Source organism: Heteronotia binoei, chromosome 4 (genome assembly GCF_032191835.1).
Source record: "Heteronotia binoei isolate CCM8104 ecotype False Entrance Well chromosome 4, APGP_CSIRO_Hbin_v1, whole genome shotgun sequence".
NCBI classification, from domain to species: Eukaryota; Metazoa; Chordata; class Lepidosauria; order Squamata; family Gekkonidae; genus Heteronotia; species Heteronotia binoei.
The window spans coordinates 24,647,900-24,673,059 of record NC_083226.1 but is presented as its reverse complement, the minus strand read 5'-3'; the positions used below and the strand labels follow the sequence as shown (position 1 = coordinate 24,673,059).

Below are 25,160 nucleotides of genomic sequence, written 5' to 3'. Positions count from 1 at the left end.
AGCTCCTTAGAAGAAAATGCCTTACTAGGGGGCCTTTTTTTGGGGGGGGGGGAGTCAAAACACCACCCTTTTAACACTGTCTGTATTTCTTCACCTAAAATCCTAATGCACAAAACTGAGGCAACATATTCCAATACTAGTAACTGCTATTAGTTGTGCCTTATCATGGTTTGCTGTGCTAAAAATTAAAATCCTTTCCCTGCCCCCGCCCCCATCCCTCCAGAAGACAAGCCCTGGAATTTAGCCCAATTGTTTTTAGAAAGAAAAGAAATATTTTGCCCATTAGAGGCTGTCAGCAACTAGTTTTGCTTTAGGACTGCTTTGAGAGCAGGCAAGGCTCCAACTAATTTTCTCCCAAATGGCTTGATAGAACTTTTCCCCATATCTTTTCTTCCTCTCATGTTTGACCAGGGCAAGAAGGAAGCAGCCATCACTCTCAACGAGCCCAAGGACCTCAAGATGCTGATCTGTACTCAGAAGGGATGTGGTTATTTTTAAACATCGGTATCGAAGGACACTTGGGTGCCTGAGTCGCTATTTTCAACGTGAAGCTCCATTACTGTGCCCATTGAGAATTCAAGTTCTGGGCAAGCAAACTGACCTTACAACCTGACCCTTAGGGACAAGGAAAAGGCAGCTCTTGAGAATTTCTTTTTAAAAAGCTAGCTGCAGCCGTTCAGCCGAAGCTCAGAACCCTTTCAGTGTGCAAATAGGTAGTATTCCCAGACAAGCCCTTGAACCTCAATTCAAAGGCTGGCCAAACCTTTACATGTTGGAGACGCCTTCACATAACAAAGGACTGTTGTTTCATCACTGGGTATAAAAAGGAGACTCATGGTGGCATCCCTGACAGTTAGCACCCTTCTAAGCACGTTGATTTCAACAGACTTAGAAGCAAGTAACTCTGTCTAGGCTGTGCGGCAAATCTCATACAACAATATTTACAGGACCTGCTGGTATACCATTATGTTTGTCTAGAACGAACATAACTGAATTTGCTTCACAGTGACACTCCCGCATTCCACAAGTCAGCTTTGTGCTGCTTGCTTCTGGCTGTGAAGTAAGTTGCTTGCGGTGAGCAGAAGGAACCAGACAAATTTGCTGTGGCCTGGATACTATGGTCATGGCGCTAACATGGGTTAAGCTTTTCAGCAAGTTAAGACTCTAGGGCTGCCAGGTGCGATTGTTGCACCGATGCGAGGATTTGGGGGGTGGACCAGGAGTGGGTGAGGATGACCCTGACGTGATGATGTCACACAGAAGTGACATCATGTTGGTGATGTCAGGGATGGTGCCCTGCTCTTTAGGTAAACTCTAAGGTTAAAACTGGGCTCAAACCATAGAGTTTTGCCTCAAAAACAGTGTCATTGTGCAACATTGCCGACATGATGATGTCACTTCCTCTTGACATCATTGCATCAGGACAGCATGCATAGGCATTGCTGTTTGAGGACAGAAGCCCCCAAAATCAGGAGAGTTCCCTGATTGGACCAAGGGTCTGGGAACCCTATAAGATTCCCAGGCCACAGAAGGCATTTGGATTGCTGAAGATTTTATTAGTGTATTACAAATCACGTTAAGAAGGGCTTGGGAATGAAGATCCCCACTGGATTGGAAAACCTCAGCTTTTATCCTACCATTCTGCTCAGCCTCTTTTCTGCTGGTTTAAGAGCCTGTTGCGGTAGGACAAAAGGTGCTATTGGAATAATCTGCCAATGACAAACGGTTATGTCATTTAAGAAAGAGGAAGTCTGTGGAATTTTGGCTGCTTTGGGAGGAGGGGTTATCTTGCCTTGCAGGGACGAGATATCTCATCCTTGGCTGTTTCTAACCCCACCCCCCTGGGTCGTGTATCTACGTGGGGGAGGATGTGAAATTGGAAGTAACAAATATCCTTTATTTACAACCAATAACTTTTATTCAATATTCTGTCAGTAACATGGTTCCAATCTGCAACCACTGTATAAACATTAATTAAAATGGTAGTAAAATGGGGGGAGGAATCAATATCTCTAACCAAACTACGGCATCTATCAGGCCACCTGGTAAGGGAGGGAGTATATTTAAATAGCGTTTTTACAAAAAAAAATTCTTGACCACCTTCCACTCCAATAAAATGAGATTTGTCAAGGCAAATTAAAGCTAAACAGGTTTCTTTTCAGGCTCAAAAATAAAACAGGAGCCCCAATCATATGCTAACATACACTTGCTCTGAAGCAACACAAATATGTCACTGTCATACAGAAAACTGCCTCCACTGCTGCTATTTCAAGGAATACATTTCGTTCTTTTCTTGAAGACAGAACTGCAGGCAGAACAGTAAGCACCCTGGTATCTTCCCCAGAAATGAAAGCATTTCCTAATATGGAAGGAAACACAACCATTGTTCTATTTATAACAGCAATTTTACAGTCTCTTCTATTTTGCACACACACACACAAAAGTCTTGGTCTCCCATGGGCTGGAAACCCAGTTAGGGGACTCTGCTCCCATCTTCCAACCCACAGGCCGCCACCTCTATGATTTCTCATCAGGAACAGCCAGATTTGTCTCCATAATGCAAAGTGGGGGGGAGTCTAAGATCAGTTTGCAATATTGCAATGAACCTTGCGCCAACAAACAAGCAAAAACAGTGCCTGAACCGAAGCCATGAATGTTGGACTGAACTGGGAGGCAAGCAGCCGTGTTCTGAAACATGAATGACCTCTCCCCTTTCTTCTAGCTGTTCAATGCAACAACAACCTATTTGCAGTCAGGCATTTTGCAAGTCCCTTTTGTTTCACTTTCTGCAACTCTACAAACACACACCTTTGGCGACCATCACATCGCAGCAAATGCTGCATTTTTTTCCTCTTAAAACAATCTCATACACAGACCATGTCCTTTGTTCAGTAATAAGGCCCGCGTTTTTCATATCCTGAATAACTTGGCCACTCGGGAAATAAACCATAGGAACACCTAGGGCTTCCAAACTGGTCAAAGGCAATCCCAAAACCAGATTCTCCCTGAGGCTGGGAAATCTCCCGGGCGGATTTGAGCTCAGACCGCACGATCCTGTAATTCAGGCCTTTGTTGCTGTCCCAGTACGTTTTGCCTTCGCTTTCGTAACACACCGCCAACTCCATCCTTTCGTGGGGGGGAACTTTCTCTGGCAAGGTGATCTCAAAAGAGAAGGTGTCCTTATCTGAACCCGCATACGTGTCTTTGACATACTGGCATGGGTAGTCTGTGAAGGTTTTCCAGGTGTCGAATGTCATCCGGATCTTCACGGTCTTTTCAAATGCAAGATTCCTGACTTTCACCGTGCCAGAGATAGTTTTATCTTTCAACACACAGTTCTCAAGGCAGACATAGTCCGCCTGGAGGCGATTGCGGAAGTCCAAATAGTCAGCAGAAGGCTGTACAAAATCCAAGACAAAATCGTCCCTGTCCGCCGTTGTCAGGCCCACAATGTTGTCTATTAATTCCGTGATGTTAAATGGAATATCCAGCGGGTCGTCAAACTCAGAGAACACTTTCACCATTGTCAGGGCCAAGCCCCTGCTGTCTGCGAAGGACACCCGCTTTTTCACTTTGGCGCTCTGTAGATTTTTTACTTCGGCTCCCAGGTCATTTAATTCCATTCTGTTGTTTAAATGGATGCAGGGCCGCAAAGGCTTCTTGGACTTTGGAGCAATTTTGTAAGCAAAGCTGTCCCTTCGGAAAGAGGGCGAGCGCAGGTACAACTGCATTGCAACATCCACCGCCATTGTGGGCTTGTAAGAAGTGCGGTCCAATATTCTGAAAAGGAAAAAAAAAAAGGAATAAGGGCAATAAGTTACCATTTGGCCATTTTAGCTGGAATGGAGCAACAAACTCAGTTTTCATATATCCACCAATGAGCTAGGCCTCACTCTACTTGTAGGATACATACATCTGTAACACAAATTTTGCTGCATGTACACTTTCCATTTCTGGATGTGCACATCAGTGCAATGTCCAAAGATACCCACAGTTACATTGCACAGTTTTGAAGGTAAAATTAAGATTTTTTGGAAACATTCAAAATATGCATTTTTGAATAATTTGATTGCAATACAAAACTAAGTCATTTTTTTTTCTTGCCGTCCAATTGCAGCCGACTTATGGCAACCCTGCAGTGTTTTCAAGGCAAGAGATGTTCAGAGGTGGTTTGCCATTGCCTGCCTCTGCACAGCAACTCTGTACTTACTTGGTGGTCTGTCATCCAAGCACTAACCAAATACTAACCAACCTAGCTTAGCTTCCAAGATCTAACAAGATCACGATAGCCTTTGCTCTCCAGGTCAGAACAACATTTTATAGTCTAGGCAGTAGCGAAATCGGAAGTCTTAGCATCATCTAACTAGGCTAATTACTGTATTTTTATCGTTTTTAACTGCAAATTTAATATATGAATGTCTTTTATCATTGTACACTGCCCTGAGCCCTGTTTTACAGGGAAGGGCAATCTAGAAGTCTAATATAATAAATAAATAATAAACAAATCTCTTAAACATGTCTATATGGGTTAAAGTTTGTCCCGCTCAGAAACATTTTTGTACACGATTTACCACTGTGCTGGTTTGCCATATGTATATTTACTGTAAAATGTTGCAGCACTTAAAATCTAGTTCTGTCATATTGCATATTGATGTCTCATCCTGTTGACCGCATTGACTTATACTGTCTGATCTGCTTTGAGTCTCATTCACAAAGGCAGACTATAAATAAATAGACAGGATAGTTTTTTTAAAGAATGAATACGTGACCGCATACGTGACCTTACACATACGTGTATTCTTATTGCATTTTTGAAATAAAACTTTTTGACACTACAGGTAATATTTTCTACTTAATTAGCATGACAATTATGAATATTGATAACTAACCCAGCCAAATAGCATAGACACTTTCTGCTTTCTCTTCCATGTTAAACAACCAGGTTTTGCTCTCAAAAAGTATAAGAGCCAGCAATCCTGCTAAGCATCCTTAAACACAGACAGGTAGAATTCAGGGACTTATTATTTTTTGGTGAGTATAGTGTGTGTACATGCGTGCCTAGAAGTCATGGCCGACTTCTGGTAACCCCTGGTGAGGCTTGGATGTTCAGAGAGGTGGCTTGCTATTGTCTATTGCTATTGCGCCCCGGCCCTGGTATTCCTTCGAGGTTTCCCATCCAAGTTGCTAGGGTCAGCCCTGCTTAGCTTTTGAGATCTGACGAGATCGGGCTTGCCTGGCCAATCCAGGTCAGAGTGAATTATTACAATTTCCCCCTTTTGCCCTAGAAGCAGGTATAATTCTATAGCACAAATGGGGCCTATTTCACCAAAAGTTTTGAGCTATAACAACAATAATTGTGTGCTATCAAGTCACAAATGACTCAAGGTGAGCCTTCATAGGATTTTCATGGAAAGATATGGTTTGCCATTGCCTGCCTCTGTGCGGTAGCCCTATATTTAGGGTTGCCAGCTTCAGGTTAGGAAATACTGGGAGATTTTGGGGGTGGAGACTGAGAAAGGTGGGGTTTGTAGAGGGGAGGGACCTTAGCAGACCATGGTACTATAGAATCCAAAAGCAGCCATTTTTCCATATGAACCGATCTCTTTGTCACCCGGAGGTCAATTGTAATGGAGATAACCAGCCACCTGGCAACCCTACCTATCTAGATGTTCCTGTGGTCTCCCACCCAAGTATTAACTATATTCGACCCTCCTTAGCTTCTGAGCTCTAACAAACTCAGGATAATCTGGTTATTCCTACAGGTAAATATAAGGGATCCTTTCAGTTGCCCAGTCATGTCGCTGTAGTGATCCATTACTGCATATACTTACAGAACGATACTGCAATTACAAGGTGAAGGAACATGATATTAAAATGTGCAATATATATAAGAACATAAGAGAAGCCATGTTGGATCAGGCCAATGGCCCATCTAGTCCAACACTCTGTGTCACACAGTGACCAAAAAAACCCCAAGCACCATCAGGAGGTTCATCAGTGGGGCCAGGACACTAGAAGCCCTCCCCCTGTGCCCCCCCAAGCATCAAGAATACAGAGCATCACTGCCTTAGATAGTTTCAACAATACACTGTGGCTAATAGCCACTAATGGATTTCTGCTCTATATGTTTATCCAATCCCCTCTTGAAGCTGTCTATGCTTGCAGCCAGCACCACCTCCTGTGGCAGTGAATTCCATGTGTGAATTCCACTTCTTCATCCCTTTGGGTAAAGTACTTTCTTTTATCTGTTCTAACCCGACTGTTCATATATATTTCTTCCGGAGCTGTAAATAATGATTTAAATCAGTGACTGAAGCCCATCCTGCCATCTCGATGGGCACCACCCAAGCTGAATAAGCAATGCCATCCTGTGCAAAGTTGCAGCCTTTTTCAGTGAACTGACACCAGTGGGCTTAGAAGGGTGGAACTCTGTGTAGGATTGCGCTGTCAGTTCCTTTAATTTCCCAGGCCCTAATTATAACACGGAAATTGAACACAGAAAATACAGAGCAACATTCCAGTTCCGGCACAGTCCTCCCTGACATTTCACATCAATCGTTGACATCAAACCTTCCCTCTCAACCGAAGCCAAGACAGATTAAAAAAAAAAAAGTTAACAAAGATGCTCTTCCTAAAAAACACCGCTCCTTCTGTGAACAGCCAGCACGCACAGGGGTTCAGACCAAAGCTAAGAGCGAATCAATGCATTTTCTCAGTATGCTCACCCTGAAACCCAGCAGCTCCTGGATCCAAATCTTACTCCATTCTGCAGCATTCTTTTCTGCCTTTCCAAGGAGTTAGGAAGTAAATACCCTGATAGTATTCCACTGCTATTGGAACACCGGGCTTCTCGAGCTCGCTCTGCCAGCGCTTTCCCTTCTGCAGCTAGTTCTCCACACCCTTGAAGGCTGGACGCTCTCTTTGAGCGTACAGAAACAGGAAGTGACAGTGGAAGAAGCAGTGGCTATAAAGGCCCGAAATGACTTCTTGAACTTTTGAGGAAAAAGGAAGCCAAGGCAGACACGTATCCTGTAGGCTCCGTTTGGAGGTCATAAAAGCATTGAGACATTTCAAACATTTCGTAGCTCTCCTAACATTTGCCGAGAAATACGAGGTTAACGCAAGAGATGACAGGCCCCAGTTCCCACCCCCTCAGACACTCCTACAGTGTGCTTCTTTTGCTAAACCTCAAAAGGTAGACACAGAGGACTTTGGGGGTTTTTTTCAGTTAATGTTCTTGTGAGCTCTACAGACCAGAAAGAAACTGCAGTAAGACTAGTAAAAAAAATAAATTAAATGAGACACACACACACACACACACACACAGGAAACAAGACCTGTGCATTGGGGAAAATGCCAAATTCCTGCTGGGGGCATGACTACTTATGAGGCCTGTTGGGGCATGAAAGATTAAATTAAGAGTCAAACACTGCTGAGCTAACACATGCGACTAATACTTTGGTATTTGCCCAGGATTTGGTTCTGAATATTCTGCAACTCAGAGAACCATCAGTGGCACAGAAGCCAAAGCCTGAGAAATGCAATTTCAGTGGAATGCATTTTTACATGGAGGGAGAGAACTGAAGGACCAAGGGGGAGGCCAGAAAGGTTGCTCTCCCCCACATAGGGCTGCCAACCTCCAGGTGGTGACTGGAGATCTTCCACTATTACAAACAGTCTCCAGCTGACAAATTTGTTAACCCAGATAAAACGGCTGCTTTGGAGAGTAGATTCTAAGGCATTATATCCCTCCCCTCCCAAATTCCATACTCCTCCGGCTCTCCTCCCAATCTCCAAATATTTCCCGGCTCAAAGCTAGCAGCCCCACCCCCACCCCAAGACCTTCTAAAAGATTTTCCAGAGGGAAAGAATTAGAAATTGGGGGAGAGGCAGGAGGAGAGATTCTTATGAATGAATGTTTTTTTTTTCTTGTGCAATGAATGACTTGCTTTTAAAGACCTAGTTTTAGTCACTCAAAACACACAGCGTGGACTTCTTAACATAAGAATCTACATCATTACATAATAATTCCTGTGACTACAGTAATCATAAAACATATTTTGAAAGATATTCATCACATCTGAACATTTTGTCCATGGTTAATATCTCATAATGCGTATAGCAATAGCATATCATTGAAAAATTCAACACTTAAGGCATAAAGTTTAATGATGTTCAAATATACTGCTACTCATATTTTGGCTGTCAGAGACTGTTTCTGCACAGCTAATACACATTCTTTTAAAAATTCAACTTTTCTTTTACCTAGCTAGAGTTAGCAGCCTGAGGCTGGCCACCGGCAGGAGACATATCGAGGCTGACTCTAGGGGTGATGGCTCTAACATTCACCCAAAACTCTAAGGTTTAACCATAGAGTTTTGGGTGTGTGCTAGAATGTTGCCTGACATTATGACATAACTTCTGGGTTACGCCAGAAGTGACATAATGGCATCAGCACAATGCCAATCACCATCCACCTCTCCCCCATCTACCTAACTGAGCCTCCCTGTTTCTAGCTTTCAGGTGGCAAAAAACTAAGATCTATGTGATAAAGTAGCAGAGGATACTGCTGTTTTCTTTCAAGTATGAGACATATTTGCAATTTTGTTTGGAGAAAGCCAAGGGTGCAATCCTAAGAAACCTTTCCTGGAAGTAAGCCCCACTGAATGAAATTAGATTTCAGCACGGACATGCTTACATTAGGATTACTCCCACAGGCGTTTATACCTGTAAATTCCATAAATATGACAGCACAATTTTGTATTCTATTATTCATTTGATGTAAGTAAAGCAATAAAACAAACAGTTTTGACAGGAAACCAAGTACTGCATATATTTCAATTTTTCCCAACACTGCCATTTTCTTCCCCCTCAAAATCCTGGAGGAAAAAACGGCTTCAAAATTTCCCCAAAGTGTTACATCTCTCAGTTTAGACTTGAAGATGAGGGTGGAATTACTAAACAGGATCCCAGCTCATGCAATGGGTGCCCATTCTGGTGGCCCGCTCATTGCTTTCAGTTTTAACATGCACAAGAGTGGAAAGCTGTTATCAACAACCTGATAATCTATAGAGTGAAGATTACCAAAATAAACAGGTTGTAAAATGAAGCCAAATACATCTAAGGTGAATTCAGATGCCAGAATATATAACAGATTCTTAAAAAAAGCCCAAGAATGCCATGTAATTCAGGGCCAACAGATTACTGCCTAACAGTCTGCAAACATGGATGATTCAGCAGGAAGCTTTGACGTAATTCTGGCCAATAGGCACAGAGACTCAGTCGACAGATAAATCACATTTGACAGATCTGGGATTCACGCATGTTGTGTCTGAGCCAAAATCTCCAGTTTCAACCCAGCCTTTTGCTGTCCGCTTGCCCTTTACAATTCAGTCCCAGAACAGTAGAGATTCTTACAGAAAACTTTGCAGCAGGACTAATGGGGCAAGAAGGTCAATAAACTGCCTAAAACATATCACTGATTTAGGAATGGCCTATGACAGGAGTGGCCAAACTGTGGCTCGGAAGCCACATGTGGCTCTTTCACACATATTATGTGGCTCCCGAAGCCCCATCCCCCACCCCACAGGTCAGATCGGAGAAGGCATTTATTTCTTTAAATCACTTCTCCATGCCAAGCCCACTGGCAGCTTGGATAATGCATTTAAAGTTAAAGTTGCTTTCTTTTCACCTCCCTCTTCCCCATCTATTTGCCTTTCTTCCTTACAGCTCTCAAACATCTGACGCTCATGTCTTACAGCTTTTACACATCTGACATTTATTCTGTGTGGCTCTTACGTTAAACAAGTATGGCCATCCCTGGCCTATAGCTTGGTGGAAGAGCGCATGCTTGTGAGCAGAAGGTTTCTGGGTCAGTCCTCAGCATGTCCATTTAAAGGGTCTTAAGCAGCAGGTGACAAGACTTCTGACTGCTTGAGACCCCAAAGAACCACTGACAATCAGTGGCCACTGTGTGACAGAGTGCTGGACTGAATGGGTTACCGGTCTGTTTCAACATGGCTTCCTTCTCTTATGTTCTTAAAAGAAAACACGGTGCTAGATGGACCACTGATCTGACTCGGTGTAAGAGAGCTTTCACACAATTTTTTCCTGCTCTATGCAGGTGCAGGAGAACTGGGGAGGGGCCATGGCTCAGTGGTACAGCATCTGCTAGGCACCCAGAAGGTTCTAGGTTCAATCCATGGCATCTCCAGTTGAAAGAACTGGGTAAGGTGAAAGATCTTAACCTTTGACCCTGGAGAGCCACTGCCAGCCTGAATAAACAATACTGATTTTGATAGACTGATTCAGTATAAGGCAGCTTCATGAGTGACAGTGATGCATACATTCTAGGGCTCTGGTTCTCAGCCTTTTGTATCTTAAAACCCACCAATCACTCTGTCAAAGAACCTGGGAGCCACCATGATACAAACAATAGTCCTACTCATTCCAAGATAGTAGAAGAGAGGAAGAGTCCAGCAGCATTTTAAAGACTAACAAAATTTCTGGTAGAGTATGAGCTTTCATTGCTCTCTTCTTCAGATACAGTTAGAATCTGAGTCCACCTGTCGTATATATTGGAAAGTGGGGTGATTTCAGATGCTAAATGATGTTAGCAGACAAATGGCAACAGCACATGTGACTGGATTAGATGTCATATGCAGAGAGCTCACAGTCTATATAAGCTAGGAGCTAGAGAGAGAGATGCAGAGAGGTAGTAGGCATGGAGAAATCAGCATTAGTAATGTGACAGGAAACCTAAGTCTTGATTCCGTCCAGGTGGATGCATTGTCTTGAGCTTTGTTATCAGTTGCAATTCAGTGGTCTTCTTTCTAGTCTCCCTTTGAAATTCCTTTGTAAGAGAACTGCTACTTTCTGGTAAGCAACCAAATGTCCTTGATGGTTAAAATGTCCCCCCACTGGTTTTTGAATGTTGTGGTTTCTGATGTCAGACTTATGTCCATTAATTCTTTGTTGAAGAGACTGGCCTGTTTGTTCATGTGCAGGGTCTGAGAATAGTGTCCTCATCCTTCCACCAATGAACAGTATAAGAGTGACCAATTATCTCCCACTCGACACTACAGAAAAAAGGACTCCATGTGGATTCCTCCTGAAGGCCACAAGACCACATTGGACCTATATCTAGAATGTTTCTGCCTCTGAGTCCAAGCTGAAATAATCAATTAGAAACACCTCTCAAGTTCCAATCTCAGCCACACAGAGAAGAATGCCATAAGCAGCCTGAAAAATAATCCAGATATTATAATAAAGCAAGCCAACAAGGGAAGAACCATTGTTATAATGGCCAAGACAAAGGATACATGAGAAGATGAGCGACAGTTGTCAAACACTAGTTTCTACAAACTGATAACCTCAGACCCCACACAAGAATATCAGCGAGAACTCAACAAAATCATGAAGAAAGTCCCAACATACATACAGAAACAAATTTATAAGGAAACACCAAGAACTTCAATCAGGCACTTTCTACCTCCCGCCAAAGATATATAAGTCTGGCAACCCTGGACAACCCATTGTCTCAAGCATAGGCACCATCGCTGTAGGAGTTTCAGGATATATGGACTCCATCCTGAGACCATACGTTATTAATACCCCCAGCTATGTCCACGATAGACTTCTTGAGGAAACTGCAGCCCACAGACCATCTCCCAGAAAACAGCATTCTAGCCACCATAGATGTTGAGTCTCTGTACACCAACATCCCCCATCAGGATGGACTACAACCAGGCCTCATTTTGGGCAGGAGCTCACAGGAGTAAAGCTCCAGAACATCTAAATTTTATTGTGCTCTTTCTTTCTTACACGCCCCCCCCCCAAAAAAAAATTGCTTCTGGGCTCTGTTGTTCAAACCCCCTGTGAGAATTCTGCTAAACTCTAAGGTTTGACAAACTTTCTAATATTTTTCCCCACAGAAATATGGGGAATAGCCAAAACATATAAAGCAGACAGATGAAAATCTTCATCATGCCACTGTGGCCACATAGGAGAAAGTAATTTTAAAAGTACAATGGTTTTATTATGACAATTATAATTCAAGAACCATTTTAAGGTAGATGCTGAGCTGATATTATTTATTTATTTGTTATTATTATTTTCAATTTATAGCCCGCCCTTCCCAAATGGGCTCTGAGCGGGTAACAACATAATTTAGTACACCTTCTGGTGATGTCAGGGGTGTGTGGCATATGCAAATGAGTTGTGCTAATGAGCTCCGACACCTCTTTTTCTACAAAATGACCCCTGACTACAAGCCATGAAAAACATCATCCCTGATATCAATGTTTGTTCTCACTCATAACTACTTCAAATTTGGTCAGAATTTTTACCTTCAAATCAATGATACAACCATCAGGCCCGTAGCCATGGGGAAGGGGACTGGAGGCAATGCCTCCTCCTGAATTTGCAACACCCCCTACCCTTCTGGTACCTCCCTGCTCCTGGGAGCAAGGGGCAACTATCAGTGATTTGACTGGCTGCAGGGGTGGCCTGACGCCCAATGGCACCCTAGGCAGACTCACTGCCTGGTGCCCCCAAGCACCCCCACGCTTCCCCCCTCCCCGCCGCAGCTCCCCACCCCCCCTGCCTCGCCTCTGCCTCCTCTCTCCCTTTGGATCCTTTCCCACCCACCCCGTGCCAATTTCAATGCTGGAACTGGCTCTAGCACCGCGTTCCGGCTCTCTAAAGTGCCCCCCCTCCCCGGCTGAACACTCGAATCGTAGGTAAAACTGTGCCGTGAAGCCGGGATGCGCTCACCATCTCTCAGGAACAGCGTCCTGAAAGGGCGACCCCCGCTGCCACTGACTCCTCTCCCATCTAGGAAGTGGGGAGGGAAGGAGTCAGTGGCAGCGGGGGTCGCCCTTTCAGGACGCTGTTCCTAAGAGATGATGAGCACTCTCTGGCCCTGGGGCATGGTTTTACCAGTGATTCGAGTACTGGGGGGGGGGGCTTAAGAGAGCCGGAACACGGTGCTAGAGTTGGTTCTGGCGTTGAAATTGCCACAGGGTGGGTGGGAAAGGGTTCGAAGGGAGGGAGAAGGAGGAAGTGTGGCGGGGAGGGGGGGAGGCACGAAGCCACGGCAGGGAAGGGGGAGGGAGGGAAGGGATTGGAGGGACTGGCGGTGGCAACGGTGGTGGCGGTAGCAGCAGGGGGCGGGGGAGGCAGGCAAACTAGGTGCTTACCTGGGGCACTGGAAGGGGGGTGGGGAGCCCAATTTGTCACCCCACCCTCTCGGCACCCTAGGCAACTGCCTAGTTTGCCTAGTGGAAGAGCCGGCCCTGATTGGTTGTCAGCCATGAGCATCCAAATGGCTCCATACCATGCCAACATTTTCATGTTGAATCTAGAACAACATTTTCCGTTCCCTACCCGTTGGCACCTCTTCTTTACTTGAGATTCATTAATGACATTTTTATTGTCCAGACTCAGGCAAATAAGCCCTCCAGAGATTCCACCAGGCTTCCCTCAACTTCTACCCCACCATCCATCTAACCAGGGGGTTTTTTTGTAGCAGGAACTCCTTTGCATATTAGGCTACACGCCCCCCCTGAGGTAGCCAATTCTCCAAGAGCTTACAGGGCTCTTCTTACAGGGCCCACTATAAGCTCTTGGAGGAATGGCTACATCAGGGGGTGTAGCCTAATATGCAAAGGAGTTCCTGCTACAAAAACCCCCTGCATCTAACTATGAATTACTCTACACAGGAAATAAACTTCCTGGACACCACAGTACAGTTACATGACAGAGACAAAAGCACCAGATTATACCGGAAACCGACAGATCAGCAAACATATCTACATGCCTCCAGCTACACCCAACCACATCAAACAATCCATTTATAGCCAAGCCCTACGCTATAGTTGTATCTGCTCCAACTCCTCAGACAGATACACTCACTTGAAGAATATGCCACAGGCAATTTCGTAATTACAATATCCTCCTGATATGGTGAGAAAGGTGACCAGAAAGCCACAATGATACCCAGGGACAGTTTGTGACAAGACAAGCCCAAAGAAAATGATAACAGAACACCACAGGTGGTCACCTACAGCTCACAACTCAAGCCAGTTCAATGGATTATTAGTGACCCATAACCCATGCTGGATAGTGACACTTCCCTCACACAGGCACTGGTGGGGGCTGACCTTTTCTTGCTTACAGACAGCCTGTTAACCTAAAACAACTACAATGATAAACCTGCAATGATAAACTATTTAACAGTAACATAGACTATGATACTAAGAGCTCCAATAAACCAAGATGCCAAATTTCCTCTCATATGGATTCTAGCAACACCATCATTGGACCCCGCAACATCGGTTATACCACCGCAGGTTCATACTCCTGCTCATCCTCTAATGCAATCGACGTCATCATGTGTCAGCAATGCCCTTTCACCCTCTGCACTGGACAAACAGGTCAGCCTCTTCAACAAAGAATTCATGGACATAAGTTTGATATCAGAAACCACAACATTCAAAAACAAGTGAGAGAATGTTTTATCTTTCCAGGAAATTCAGTTGCTGACCTAAAAGTAGCGGTTATCTTACAAAGGAATTTCAAAGAGAGATTATAAAGAGAGACTGCTGAATTCAACTGATGACATCAAAACAATGCATATACTTGGACTGAATCAAGACTTAGGTTTTCTTTCTCATTACTGGTCCTGATTTCTCCGTGCCTACTACCTCTCTGCCATGAAAACTTTGTGATGCGACATCACCCCAGAGTTGGAAATGACTGATGCTTGCACAGAGGATGACCTTTACCTTTTTTACTACCTTTCTGCATATTACACCTAATATAGTCACATCTGCTATTGTCATTTGCCTGCTAATGTCATTTGGCATCTGAAACCACTCCACTTTCTAATATATAGGGCAGATGGACCCACATCCTAGCAGCTATCTGAAGAAGTGAGCCGTAATTCATGAAAGCTCATACCTTGCCACAAATTATAGTCCCTAAGGTGTTATTGAACTCGCTCTTTCTTACTGCTACAGACAGAATAACAGGACTACCCATCTTGATTTATTTCCAAGACAAACATTTATACTTTTGCGTACATTTAAAGTAGATTTTACAGACATAAGAAAACTACACAATAGACACTCATGGCAGGTAGAATCAGCAGGACGCAGAACATGAAAGACACCTGAGTGGTGGACAGGGGGAATGGAGGATGAAGAGAAACACACCACATGTCCAAGGTTAATGTTAAAAAAAAAATTACAGATGGATCATTCCTTGCGGGTAGTCAGCATATCATAACTGCAGATGGACACAAGGACTGAGGGGAAGCAAATTTTTAGTAGTTGGTGTGAAAACCTCACATCTCCCATTCTGTGTCCCTCTGGTGGTGCATGTAGCCGCCCTGAGCCTGCTTTGGCAGGGGTTGCAGGATATAAATCCAATAAAATGAACGAATGTACCACCAGCTGAGAAGCACTATTCTGAGGCCCACAATGCTGACTAATAAGCCACTGATAGTCTGAACTGTATCAAGAAATTAGGGTTTGTAGAATCTTTCGGGATCAAGTGCCATGTTCTACTGGAGAAAGTTTTCCTTCCAGACGTTTCGTTCTCAGCTGCGGAGAACATCCTCAGTGGCGTTGCAGCCGGAGCAGGCGCTCAGACCTTCTTGGCTGCTGTGCATTGAGTGGCTGCACAGCAGCCAAGAAGGTCAGAGCACCTGCTCCGGCTGCAATGCCACTGAGGATGTTCTCCGCAGCTGAGAACGAAACGTCTGGAAGGAAAACTTTCTCCAGTAGAACACGGCACTTGATCCCGAAAGATTCTACAAACCCTAATGATGTTACCAGCCGTGAAAACCTGAAATCTTTGTATCAAGAAAGATGGCAACATCGATTTGAAGAGATTTCCAAAAGAAGATGAGCCTTCTATGAGTGATATTTTCAGGGCACAGAAGGCGTTGGTACCTTACCTAACCCCGATTCATTTGGGGAATAATTTGGCACCCAGTCCCAAAAATTCAACTTGAGCTTCCTGCCAGTAAGACTGCAGGGAAATTCATACATGATCTATATTTCAGTGGTATCGGATGAAGGAAGTTTGGACTCTCAAAAGCTGATCCTCTGGAGATCTTGTTGGTCTTTAAGATGCTATTACAGCTTAACCTTGCTCACATTGCTTATGTGTAATCGTTTGTTTGGGTTTTCTTTTACAAATTTATTTTCTGCCTCTCCAGTTTAACAAAATTTTTAAGGGCAGCTTACAAAAAAACAAAAACAAATAAAACCATCAAACATAAAGAAACAAACCATAAAACCCATAATAAAATACAGATAAAATAGCAGAAGTATTTTTAAAAACAAACAAACATGATGAACCAGGAGCTTTGAAAAAGTCACCTAGAAGATGAAGAAAAAACAGGAGTGGAGACAGTGTCTCTTAGGAGGGCATTCCACAACCAGGGTGCCGCCCCAGAAAAGGCCCCGTCTTTTGGTCACGACCCACAACATCAGAAAGTGAGAGCAGCTGGTACGAGACACTGGAAGTTGACTACAATCTATGGTGGTCCCTATGCGACTGATGGTCCAATATGCATTGGAGACTAGCTCCTGCATCACAGTGGTAATGAAGGAATGTTCATACGCCAGATCAGATGCCAGCTTTAAGTAGGCCAGATCCGATGGTAGCTTGAAGAGCCAGATCACAAGCTGGCTTCAAGAGCCCAACGGAAGTATTCACTTGATGCAAACATTTCTACATTACTTGGCTTGAGAGCCAGCCACAAAGGCACAGCTTTGCAATGACAACTAGGACCACAGCCATGACATGGATGGCCCAGGCTGGCCTGATCTCATCGGATCTGGGAATTTCACCAGGGTCTGCCCTGGTTAGTACTTGGATGGGGGACCAGCAAGGGATTCCAGGGTTGCTACACAGAGGCAGCCAACACCAAACCATCTCCATTTGTCTCTTGCCTTGAAACTCTATGAGGTCACCATAGCTTGGATGCGACTTGATGGGACTTTTCATCACCTCTAGACCACAATGGTAACAATACGAACTGGCCTGGAGGTATCCCTAGAACACCCAACCATAAGAGAACTGAAATCCACATATCTCCAGAGATTGCCTCTATGGCAGAGGTGGCCAAACTGTGGCCCAAGAGCCACATGTGGCTCTTTCACACATCGTGTGCGACTCTCAAAGTCCCCACCACCCTGTCAGGCAGCTTGGAGAATGTATTTGAAGTTTAATTGCTATCTTTCCACCTCTCCTTCCCTCCCCCATCTCTCTTCCTTCCTTCCTCCCTCAAACACCGTGATATTCATATCTTGTGGGCCACAAGTTGCGGCTCTCAAACATCTGATGTTTATTCTATATGGCTCTTTTACATTCAGCAAGTTTGATCCCCAGGCCCCTAGCTACAGTGGGGCCCAGGGAGGCAAGCCACTCCATTCAACCCTCCCACTCCATCTGTATGGGCCCCCTCCATTGGAGGGCTTCCAATCTGCCCCCTTTGCTCACTGCTACTAACAGCAAGAGCGGCATTGCTCAAAAGGGAGATAAGCTCTGCCATTTCTTTCGTAAGTTCCCCTCCCCCTGCAACTTGGGCACCTTCCCGATGTGGCTCAGGATCTAGGCAGGGACAACAAAGGGGATGGCCAGGAATCACTGACAAAGACTTTCCCCAGGAATTGTTTTAGGAGTCCTGCTTGTAGCCCTTGAAGTCAGATACCATTTTGGACCCCGCAGCCCCTCCACCTAAATTTTTCTCCCCTGGGCCCCCCAACTAAGATTATCTGGCTACGGGCCTGTTCCCCCTGCTCTATGGTTTTTACCATCGAGTTCCCAGTACAGACTGATGTTGTTTTAGATTCCCACCCCCTCCTGCCAGCTGCAGGAGCTGTGGTAGGCAGAAACACGAGCCAGGGGACTCCCCACCACCAGTGGGAAAATGGCAGCTCTAACATTGCCCTAAGCTTCTTGAAGAAATCAATCTTTGAACATGAGCCCAGTGAGTGTAAGAACTGGCTCACAGTCAATTGGGATCTCAAAACTCTGGAGGAAACATTCACAACACTTGGTGTGATATTATTCGGTGGACTTTACAAACAATGCTGTTGACTTTTTAATGCCAACAGCGGTGAACTGAGTTTTAACCGGCTTTTATCGAAATTATGGTTTTATTGTTATTGCACTGTTATGTTGCTAGCCACTCCCAAGCCCCATTCTAGGGAAAGGGGCAGGATAAAAATCTAAATAAATACATAAGTGTCCAAGTAACGTTCATCTATATCTCTGGCTTGTGCTGATGGCTGTCTGGAAAGCCACGCATCGCTGGGACTATATATTGTGTTAGGATTCTGAGCTTTCTGTTACTTTTAAACCCTAACAGAGCAGGGAGTCTATGCAACTGGGTCAAGCAAAGACCAGAGGATGTTTATGACATTGGGCTAGAAAAGATTTAAACAGAAAGAATGTCTAAGTAGAGCCCTGAGGCCATCATAAGCACAAGAACTGCTTTTCTGGATTAGATCATCCTGCGTTCTTTCGCTAACAACGTTAGACAGGGCATGAAGGTGAACGCTAGCGAGGACTGAATGGATCTTCCATGTACAGAGACAGTAGCTCTCTGGAACCTAGATGGCAGGGACAACAAAGGGGATGGCCAGGAATCACTGACAAAGACTTTCCCCAGGAATTGTTTTAGGAGGTAGCCATGTTGGTCTGCATAGAACAGTTAGATTCAAGTCCGGGAGCATCTTAAGAGTCCAGCTTCAGTTACAGGGTATTAAGCTCTGGGGAGTCAAAGATACAAGTTGGAATGGAGATCCCCATTTCCCAGTCAGAAGGTGGGAGGGGGGCAGCAAACAAAAGGAGTCAGGAGGCAAAGGTGCAGTGCAAAATGTGGTGATTGCAGTGTATTGCTCCTTTGCAAACCCCCTCCCACCTGACTGAGATATAAGGACTGTGTCTTTTAGGCAGTGTGGTGTAGTGGTAGTGGTGGACTCTAACCTGGAGAAATTAGTTTGATTCCCCACTCCTCCACAAGAAGCCCACTGGCTGACCTTGGGCCCGTCCCAGTTCCCTCAGAGCTCTCTCAGCCCCGCCTACCTCACAGGGTGTCCTGTTGTGGGGAGAGGAAGGGAAGGGGATTGTAAGCAGCTCTGAGACTCCTTTGGGAAGACTAATGTGGAGTATAAAAAACCAACTCTTCTTCTCAGGGCTTTTTTTGAGCAGGAACACAGTTCTGGCTGGCTTGGTATCCAGGGGTGTAACCTATTATGCAAATGAGTTCCTGCTGGGCTTTTTCTACACAAAAAGCCCTGTTTGAAGCAATGGCGATGTCAGGGGTGTAGCCTAATATGCAAATGAGTTCCTGCTGGGCTGTTTCTTCTTATTGTAAGCAGGATCCTTACTACTTATTATTAAGCTTATTTTAAGCAAGATCCTGCTTAATATGTCACGTTAATACTTACATTATGCTTTCAGTTCTTTCTTGGTGGTTCCGGACTTCTAATATTCTAATGCACTGATCACTGAATGTTCTATTTTGTTGGCTGTCCGGACTCACTAAGGCGTAATCTGCCTTGGGTCCCTGTGAGAAAGGTGGACTCCAAATAACATAAATAAATAAAATATCGGACAAAGGAAGCCTTGACTCTTGAAAGCTTATACCCCAGAAGTCTGAAGAAAGGGGCAGTGACCAGTGTTCCTTCTCCTAAGCTGTGCATCTGAGTGGCCTCTCAGTAACACAGGGAGCCCTGCTCAGCAGAAGTCTGACTCTGGAGCCACACAAGGTATTGTACTGCCCACTGTCCATTTTAAGATTACAGCAGTTCTGTTCTCCTCAGGATGTGAACTGCTCAACTTAGTGTGTGTGTATGTAGAGATTTAAAGGGAACACTGGTAGTGACCAGGGCTTGCTTTGTAGCAGGAACTCCTTTGCATATTAGGCCATGCCTCCCTGATGTAGCCAATCCTCCAAGAGCTTACAGTAGGCCCTGTACTAAGAGCCCTGTAGGCTCTTGGTGGATTGGCTACATCAGGGCCTAATACTTATTTATTTATTTGATTTGATTTATATCCCGCCCTACCCCACCGAAGCGGGCTCAGGATGGCAAAGGAGTTCCTGCTACAATAAAAGCTTTGGTAGTGACACATGAAAGCTCCTACTTCTCTCTTGCTCTTCCTGTAAGTCTTCACTTGGTCTCAAGTGCTCCTGGAGACAGGTTGTTCACTCCTTTACAATTGCTCCTAAAAGCAGAAGACCATCTACGTACGATAGATACTTTTTGTATGCAGTATAAATAACACGTGAAGCTTTCTATCACTCAGCATTCAAACCCCAGAGTTTTATGACCCATCAGGAATTATGCAATCTCATCTGAATTATTCATCCCATTTGAAAGTTCAATATTTATTTTATCGACTTTACTAAAAAAAGGAAAACTCTCCAACCCTGTGTTGGCAACTTACAAATACAAAAGGTCAAGGTCATGGGGAGGGTGTCAGATACAGTATATAAGGGCATCCAAGACACACACACGCCCTTCAAAAATATTCCCCCCTCCAAAAAACAAATACACCCACTGGCAACTGGACACCTGAAATAAGGTCTTGGAAAACAGATGGCCAGCTGGGGCAAGTTCAGATGACTTTATGGAGAGTGTTTTCCCAACCAAAAGGCTGAGAAATGATCCTGCACGGATTTACTGACAGCCAAGTCCCACTGTGCTCTGTGGAGCTGGGTCCCGGGTCAATGTGCACAAGACTGCAGCCCCTGAACAAATGTAGGTCTTTTCCTCTTCCCAGGAAAACTGAGGTTCTGTTCAGGGATTGCCTGTCTCTTAAAAATAAAAATAAATCTTTCAATTAAGATACGTATTGCAGACAGAGTTCTTACGGAGGTTTCAATTTCCCTGATCTCTTCATCAATTGTCAGGCGATTCTCCTGTCAAATATGGTCAAGATGCTTAGATTACCTCTCCACCCTCAACTGGGTCACACTTTGCAATGACATGAGTTCCCCCTACTTGTTAAATGTTATTATATGGTCTGATCAGAATTCCTTACTTAAACTCATTTCACAAAATAACTTTATATTCTATATAACCTGGGGTGGAATTCTGGCAGGAGCTTCTTTGTATATTAGGCCACACACCCCGGATATAGCCCCAACCACAGGGCCCTGGACCGTTACCGGTTCGCGGCCCATCAGCAACCGGACCACCAGCCGAGCTGCCCCCCCCACGGTGCCCCACAGCCTCCCCCCCCCCGTGCCACCTCCTCCCGCATCGCCTCCTCCTCCCTCTGTGTTTGTTATGTTAAGCCAGAGAAAGCGCCTTGCCAGATCCAGGTTGGGAAATTACTGGAGATTTGGGGATGGAGCCTAAGGACAGGGATCTCAGTGGAGTACGGTGCCATAAAGTCCACCCTACAAAGCATCCATATTCTCCAGGGGAACTGATCTCTGTAGTCTGGAGATGAGCTTTAATTTTGCTGGATCCCCAGGTCCCAACTGGAGGTTGACATCCCTAAAAGAATTTTTCAGGAGACTGGATGGCAAGCAGAAAATCAACACACCTGTGGCATAGCTATAGGGCTCAGCTTTATTCCAAGCCCTGCCGTGGCTTGTTGAGAAACCTCAGGCAAGCAAGATCGTGGGATATTCTCTCTCTCTCTCTAAAACAATTTTGCTTACCTCATAAGGACAAGGTGGGTTAACTGGAGAGACGTTTCAAGGTATTTCTAGCAAGACCAGAAATGCACCAGGACCTCCCATCCTGCAGTTGTTACCAGGAGTCACCATCTAAAACAGCATGAAAATGGTGGGTGAAAAAAGAGATCTACTAAGAACAAAATGCAGAAACTGCTGCAGGCACCTGCACGCCAAAGGAAACCATCTTCTGATCTGCAAAGAAACAAGACCTAGGCACACCTCCACAGTCACATCCCCTTTGTCCAACTGAAGCAGGCATCAGATTTGGGAAAAGTCCCAGGGGGGCAGTGCTCCCTCTAAGCTGAGTTAGTGTGTTAGCTCACAATTTTTTAGCCTCCAGCTCACACATTTTTGTCTCAGCTCAGGAAAAATGGCCCCAGATCAAGCTAATTTATGCGGCAGCTCACAATTTTAACGCCAGTAGCTCACAAAGTAGTATTTTTGCTCACAAGACTCCACAGCTTAGAGGGAACACTGCCAGTGAGCCTAGCAGGATTTGCTTCTACAAAGGTGCACAGAATCTGGAAGTCTGGAGGGCTTCAGCCAATCCCAATGGAGCACGATGAGTGTTCCTCCCACTAAGAAAAAAAAGTTTATAGTCCTCATGGTCTGGGCAGCCGGGGTGGGGGTGGGGAAGCAATAGAGATGATTTGTTTAAAAACTGCCTAGCAAGAAAACTCCAGAAGACAAAACGATTAGGAAGAGCTAAATCAGCAGGTGCGTCCTCATCAAACATCAGATGAAACATTAACAGATCCGATTGGGCATTAAAGACAATCTTATGGCTTCGGTCGACCCGCTTTGGGGCTATATCTGAAATACACACGGCGTTCCTATGTGCGCTTACCCTGTTCTACACCCACAGTTTTCAATAAAGGCAGAAAGGTACACTTCTGTTTTAGGACTGACGCTGGAGTCTTAAACTCTCCACGGTCCCCGAATCGCACCAGGGAAGATCGTTTTTTTCATTCAAAGACTGGAGTCTGGACATGGCCGACAGATGTACCAAGAAACCAGCTCGCCCCCCTCCCCCTTCTCCGGCCCACTCCCCGTGGAAAGGATCCCCAGAAACCGGCTAAAAAGCAGACCACCTCTCCCCACAGCTGTCTCGCAGAAAGTAGGTGCCGTAGAGTTTCGCACGATCTGAGGATCTCGGCATTTAAAAAAAGGCTTTGCCCCGATAGATGGATTCGATCCCGCGGCATCCCAACGATTTCAGTAGGATTTGGCAAGAGATTAAGTACGGACGGGATCGCACCTAGGTTCTATTAAGGCCTCTCCTAAATGTCCCGTTAAGAACGAATGGGGCCATTGAAATTCTTTCCGAGGCATACTGACCAACTACAAAGAGATCCGATGCAAGTTTGCAAAACTTCAAGACGTCTGCAAGCCTGTCTGGGCCGAAAATGCATTGCGGACCTCGGAAGTCGACCTCGGAAGCAAACGCCAAAGGAAAAGATGACCCGCTCAGGGCGGACAGGAAGGGAAGGCGAGCCAGAAGGAAGGAGAAGGCACCTGAAGAAGTTTTCTCCACCTCCGCGCCCCTTACCTGGGTGCCTAGATCCCCCACTGCTTTCCACGGCCTCCCAAATTTCTGATTTCCGCGTGCGGGCCGGGCTCAGCCGTGCGGGTTCCCTGATCCACGCTGCTCTAGCCCGACCCCCAACTCTCCAGGCTCGCTCAGCTCCCTCCCCGGCGCGTCTGCACGCCGCTGTCGCTAACTTCTTAAGAATGCTCGGTCCATCGCAAACTCTCCTGCTGGGCGAACAGCCGCGCCGCAGCCAATGGGCGCGCCTCGAACTTTTGCGTCCAGCCAATGGCGGCAGAGCTCCCCGGTGGAAACCGCAGCTGTTGGGCACGTGAACGCCAGGCTGGCTCCGGGGGTGTGACTGCGCTGCCCGGGAGCGAGAGCAGCCGCGCTGCACGGGGTTTGGGGATGGGAAGGCGACCAACCCCCTCCCCCTTCCTGGGCAGAGCTGGACGGAGCACGTCCACAGTCCCCAAGGACGGAGCTCCCAGGCCCAGCGCCCTACTTTGGACTCTGGACGAGGGCACTGCAGGAATTAACCCGAATTGGGACCTTCCCTTTTCCAGCGAAGGGAATTGACACATGTGTACACAGCCTTCTTCCTAATTCGCGGGTGCCCCTCACTTCTTTGTAAACCCTGTGGTGCTGCTTCACTTTTCCTCTGCATGGGGCTCTTTCACACCTATTGTGAGGCTCTCAATGCGCCGCCCCATTTGTCTGCTTGGAGAAGGCATTTGTCGCTTTAAATCGCTTCTCCAAGACAAGTCACCTTGTGGCTTGGAGAATGCATTTAAAGTTACTTTCTTTCAACCTCTCCCCCATCCATTTACCTTCCTTCCTTATCTCTCTCTCTCTCTCTGCTTGGCTTCGCCAAGGAAGATTTAAGAAGGGTGCAATAGTACACGTCTGCTGCAGGCTCGCTGGTGGCTGACAAGACCAATGCGGGACAGGCAGGTCCGGCCACAGTGGCTGCAGGGAAAAGTCTGATTTAGGGTTGGTGCTGTAGCACCTTCCTTATAATCAATAAATCAATCCTTCCTTATAATCAATAAATAAATGTACAGATCTAGATGGGCAGCCGTTGTCTGAAGAAGCCTGAACAAAGTATAAGTCCAGTCCCAACAAAGTTTCATTCAAGGTATGAGCTTTCCTTGTGCACACATATGTATCACTCGTGATGTGTGAAGTGTCTCATGAGTCCGAGGGATGCCAACCTCCAGGTGGGACTGGGGATTTCCCGTAATTACAGCTCATTTCCAGGCTACAGAGGTCAGTTCCCCTGGAGAAAATGGATGTTTTGGAGGGTGCACCCCACTGAGGTCCCTCCCCTCCCCAGGCTCCACCACCAAATCTCCTGGAGTTTCCCAACTTGGAGTTGGCAACCCTATGTATTGTCCCATGTATAGTATCCCTGATCTCGCCTCACTCCTTAGAAATGTGTGATCCTCTAAAGTAAAGTTGTCCCCTGTGCAAGCACCAGTCGTTTTCGACTCTGGGATAACGTTGCTTTCACAACGTTTTCACGGCAGACTTTTTACGGGGTGGTTTGCCATTGCCTTCCCCAGTCATCTACACTTTCCCCACAGCAAATTGGGTACTCCTTTTACCGACCTCGGAAGGATGGAAGGCTGAGTCAAACTGGAGCCAGCTACCTGAACCAGCTTCCGCTGGGATCGAACTCAGGTCGTGAGCAGAGGGCTCCGTCTGCAGTACTGCAGCTTTACCACTCTACTGAGCTCCAATTGATGCGAGGAAAGTCATTTGCTTTGGTCATTAAGTAATGGTACCTCTCTATTGAGGCTAGCTGGCAACATTATCTCCGAGCATATTCACATAGCAAAATAGATGGCAGGGATCCATACTGGAAGGGAAATCATGCTTGGAGGAGACCTGGTGCATTCAGGATGTGCCCCTGAGAAC

At 45.6% G+C, this 25,160-nt stretch overlaps 1 protein-coding gene across 2 annotated transcripts; it reads right to left on the bottom strand.

Moving 5' to 3' along the window:
* Nucleotides 1–1,895: 1,895 nt before the first annotated feature.
* Nucleotides 1,896–23,596, bottom strand: PPP1R3B (protein phosphatase 1 regulatory subunit 3B). Of its 2 annotated transcripts, XM_060236958.1 has the most exons (3): nt 23,262–23,596; nt 21,695–21,802; nt 1,896–3,780 (listed from the first exon to the last, which is right to left on the bottom strand). In XM_060236958.1, the coding sequence occupies exons 2-3, from the start codon at nt 21,697–21,699 to the stop codon at nt 2,889–2,891; spliced, it is 897 nt and encodes a 298-aa protein (XP_060092941.1). In that variant the 5' UTR covers nt 21,700–21,802; nt 23,262–23,596; the 3' UTR covers nt 1,896–2,888. The 2 variants fall into 2 exon arrangements, with proteins under 2 accessions (XP_060092941.1, XP_060092940.1); XM_060236957.1 differs by lacking the exons at nt 21,695–21,802; nt 23,262–23,596 and adding an exon at nt 6,726–6,931.
* Between the last annotated feature and the right edge of the window lie 1,564 nt (nt 23,597–25,160).

Excerpts from the sequence above, each read along its gene's own strand:
- PPP1R3B (XM_060236957.1), bottom strand. The coding sequence starts at position 6,775 with ATGCTGCAGAATGGAGTAAGATTTGGATCCAGGAGCTGCTGGGTTTCA. Across the intron at positions 3,781-6,725 it reads AGGAGCTGCTGGGTTTCAGG|AATATTGGACCGCACTTCTT; the intron begins GTGAGCATACTG and ends TTTCCTTTTCAG.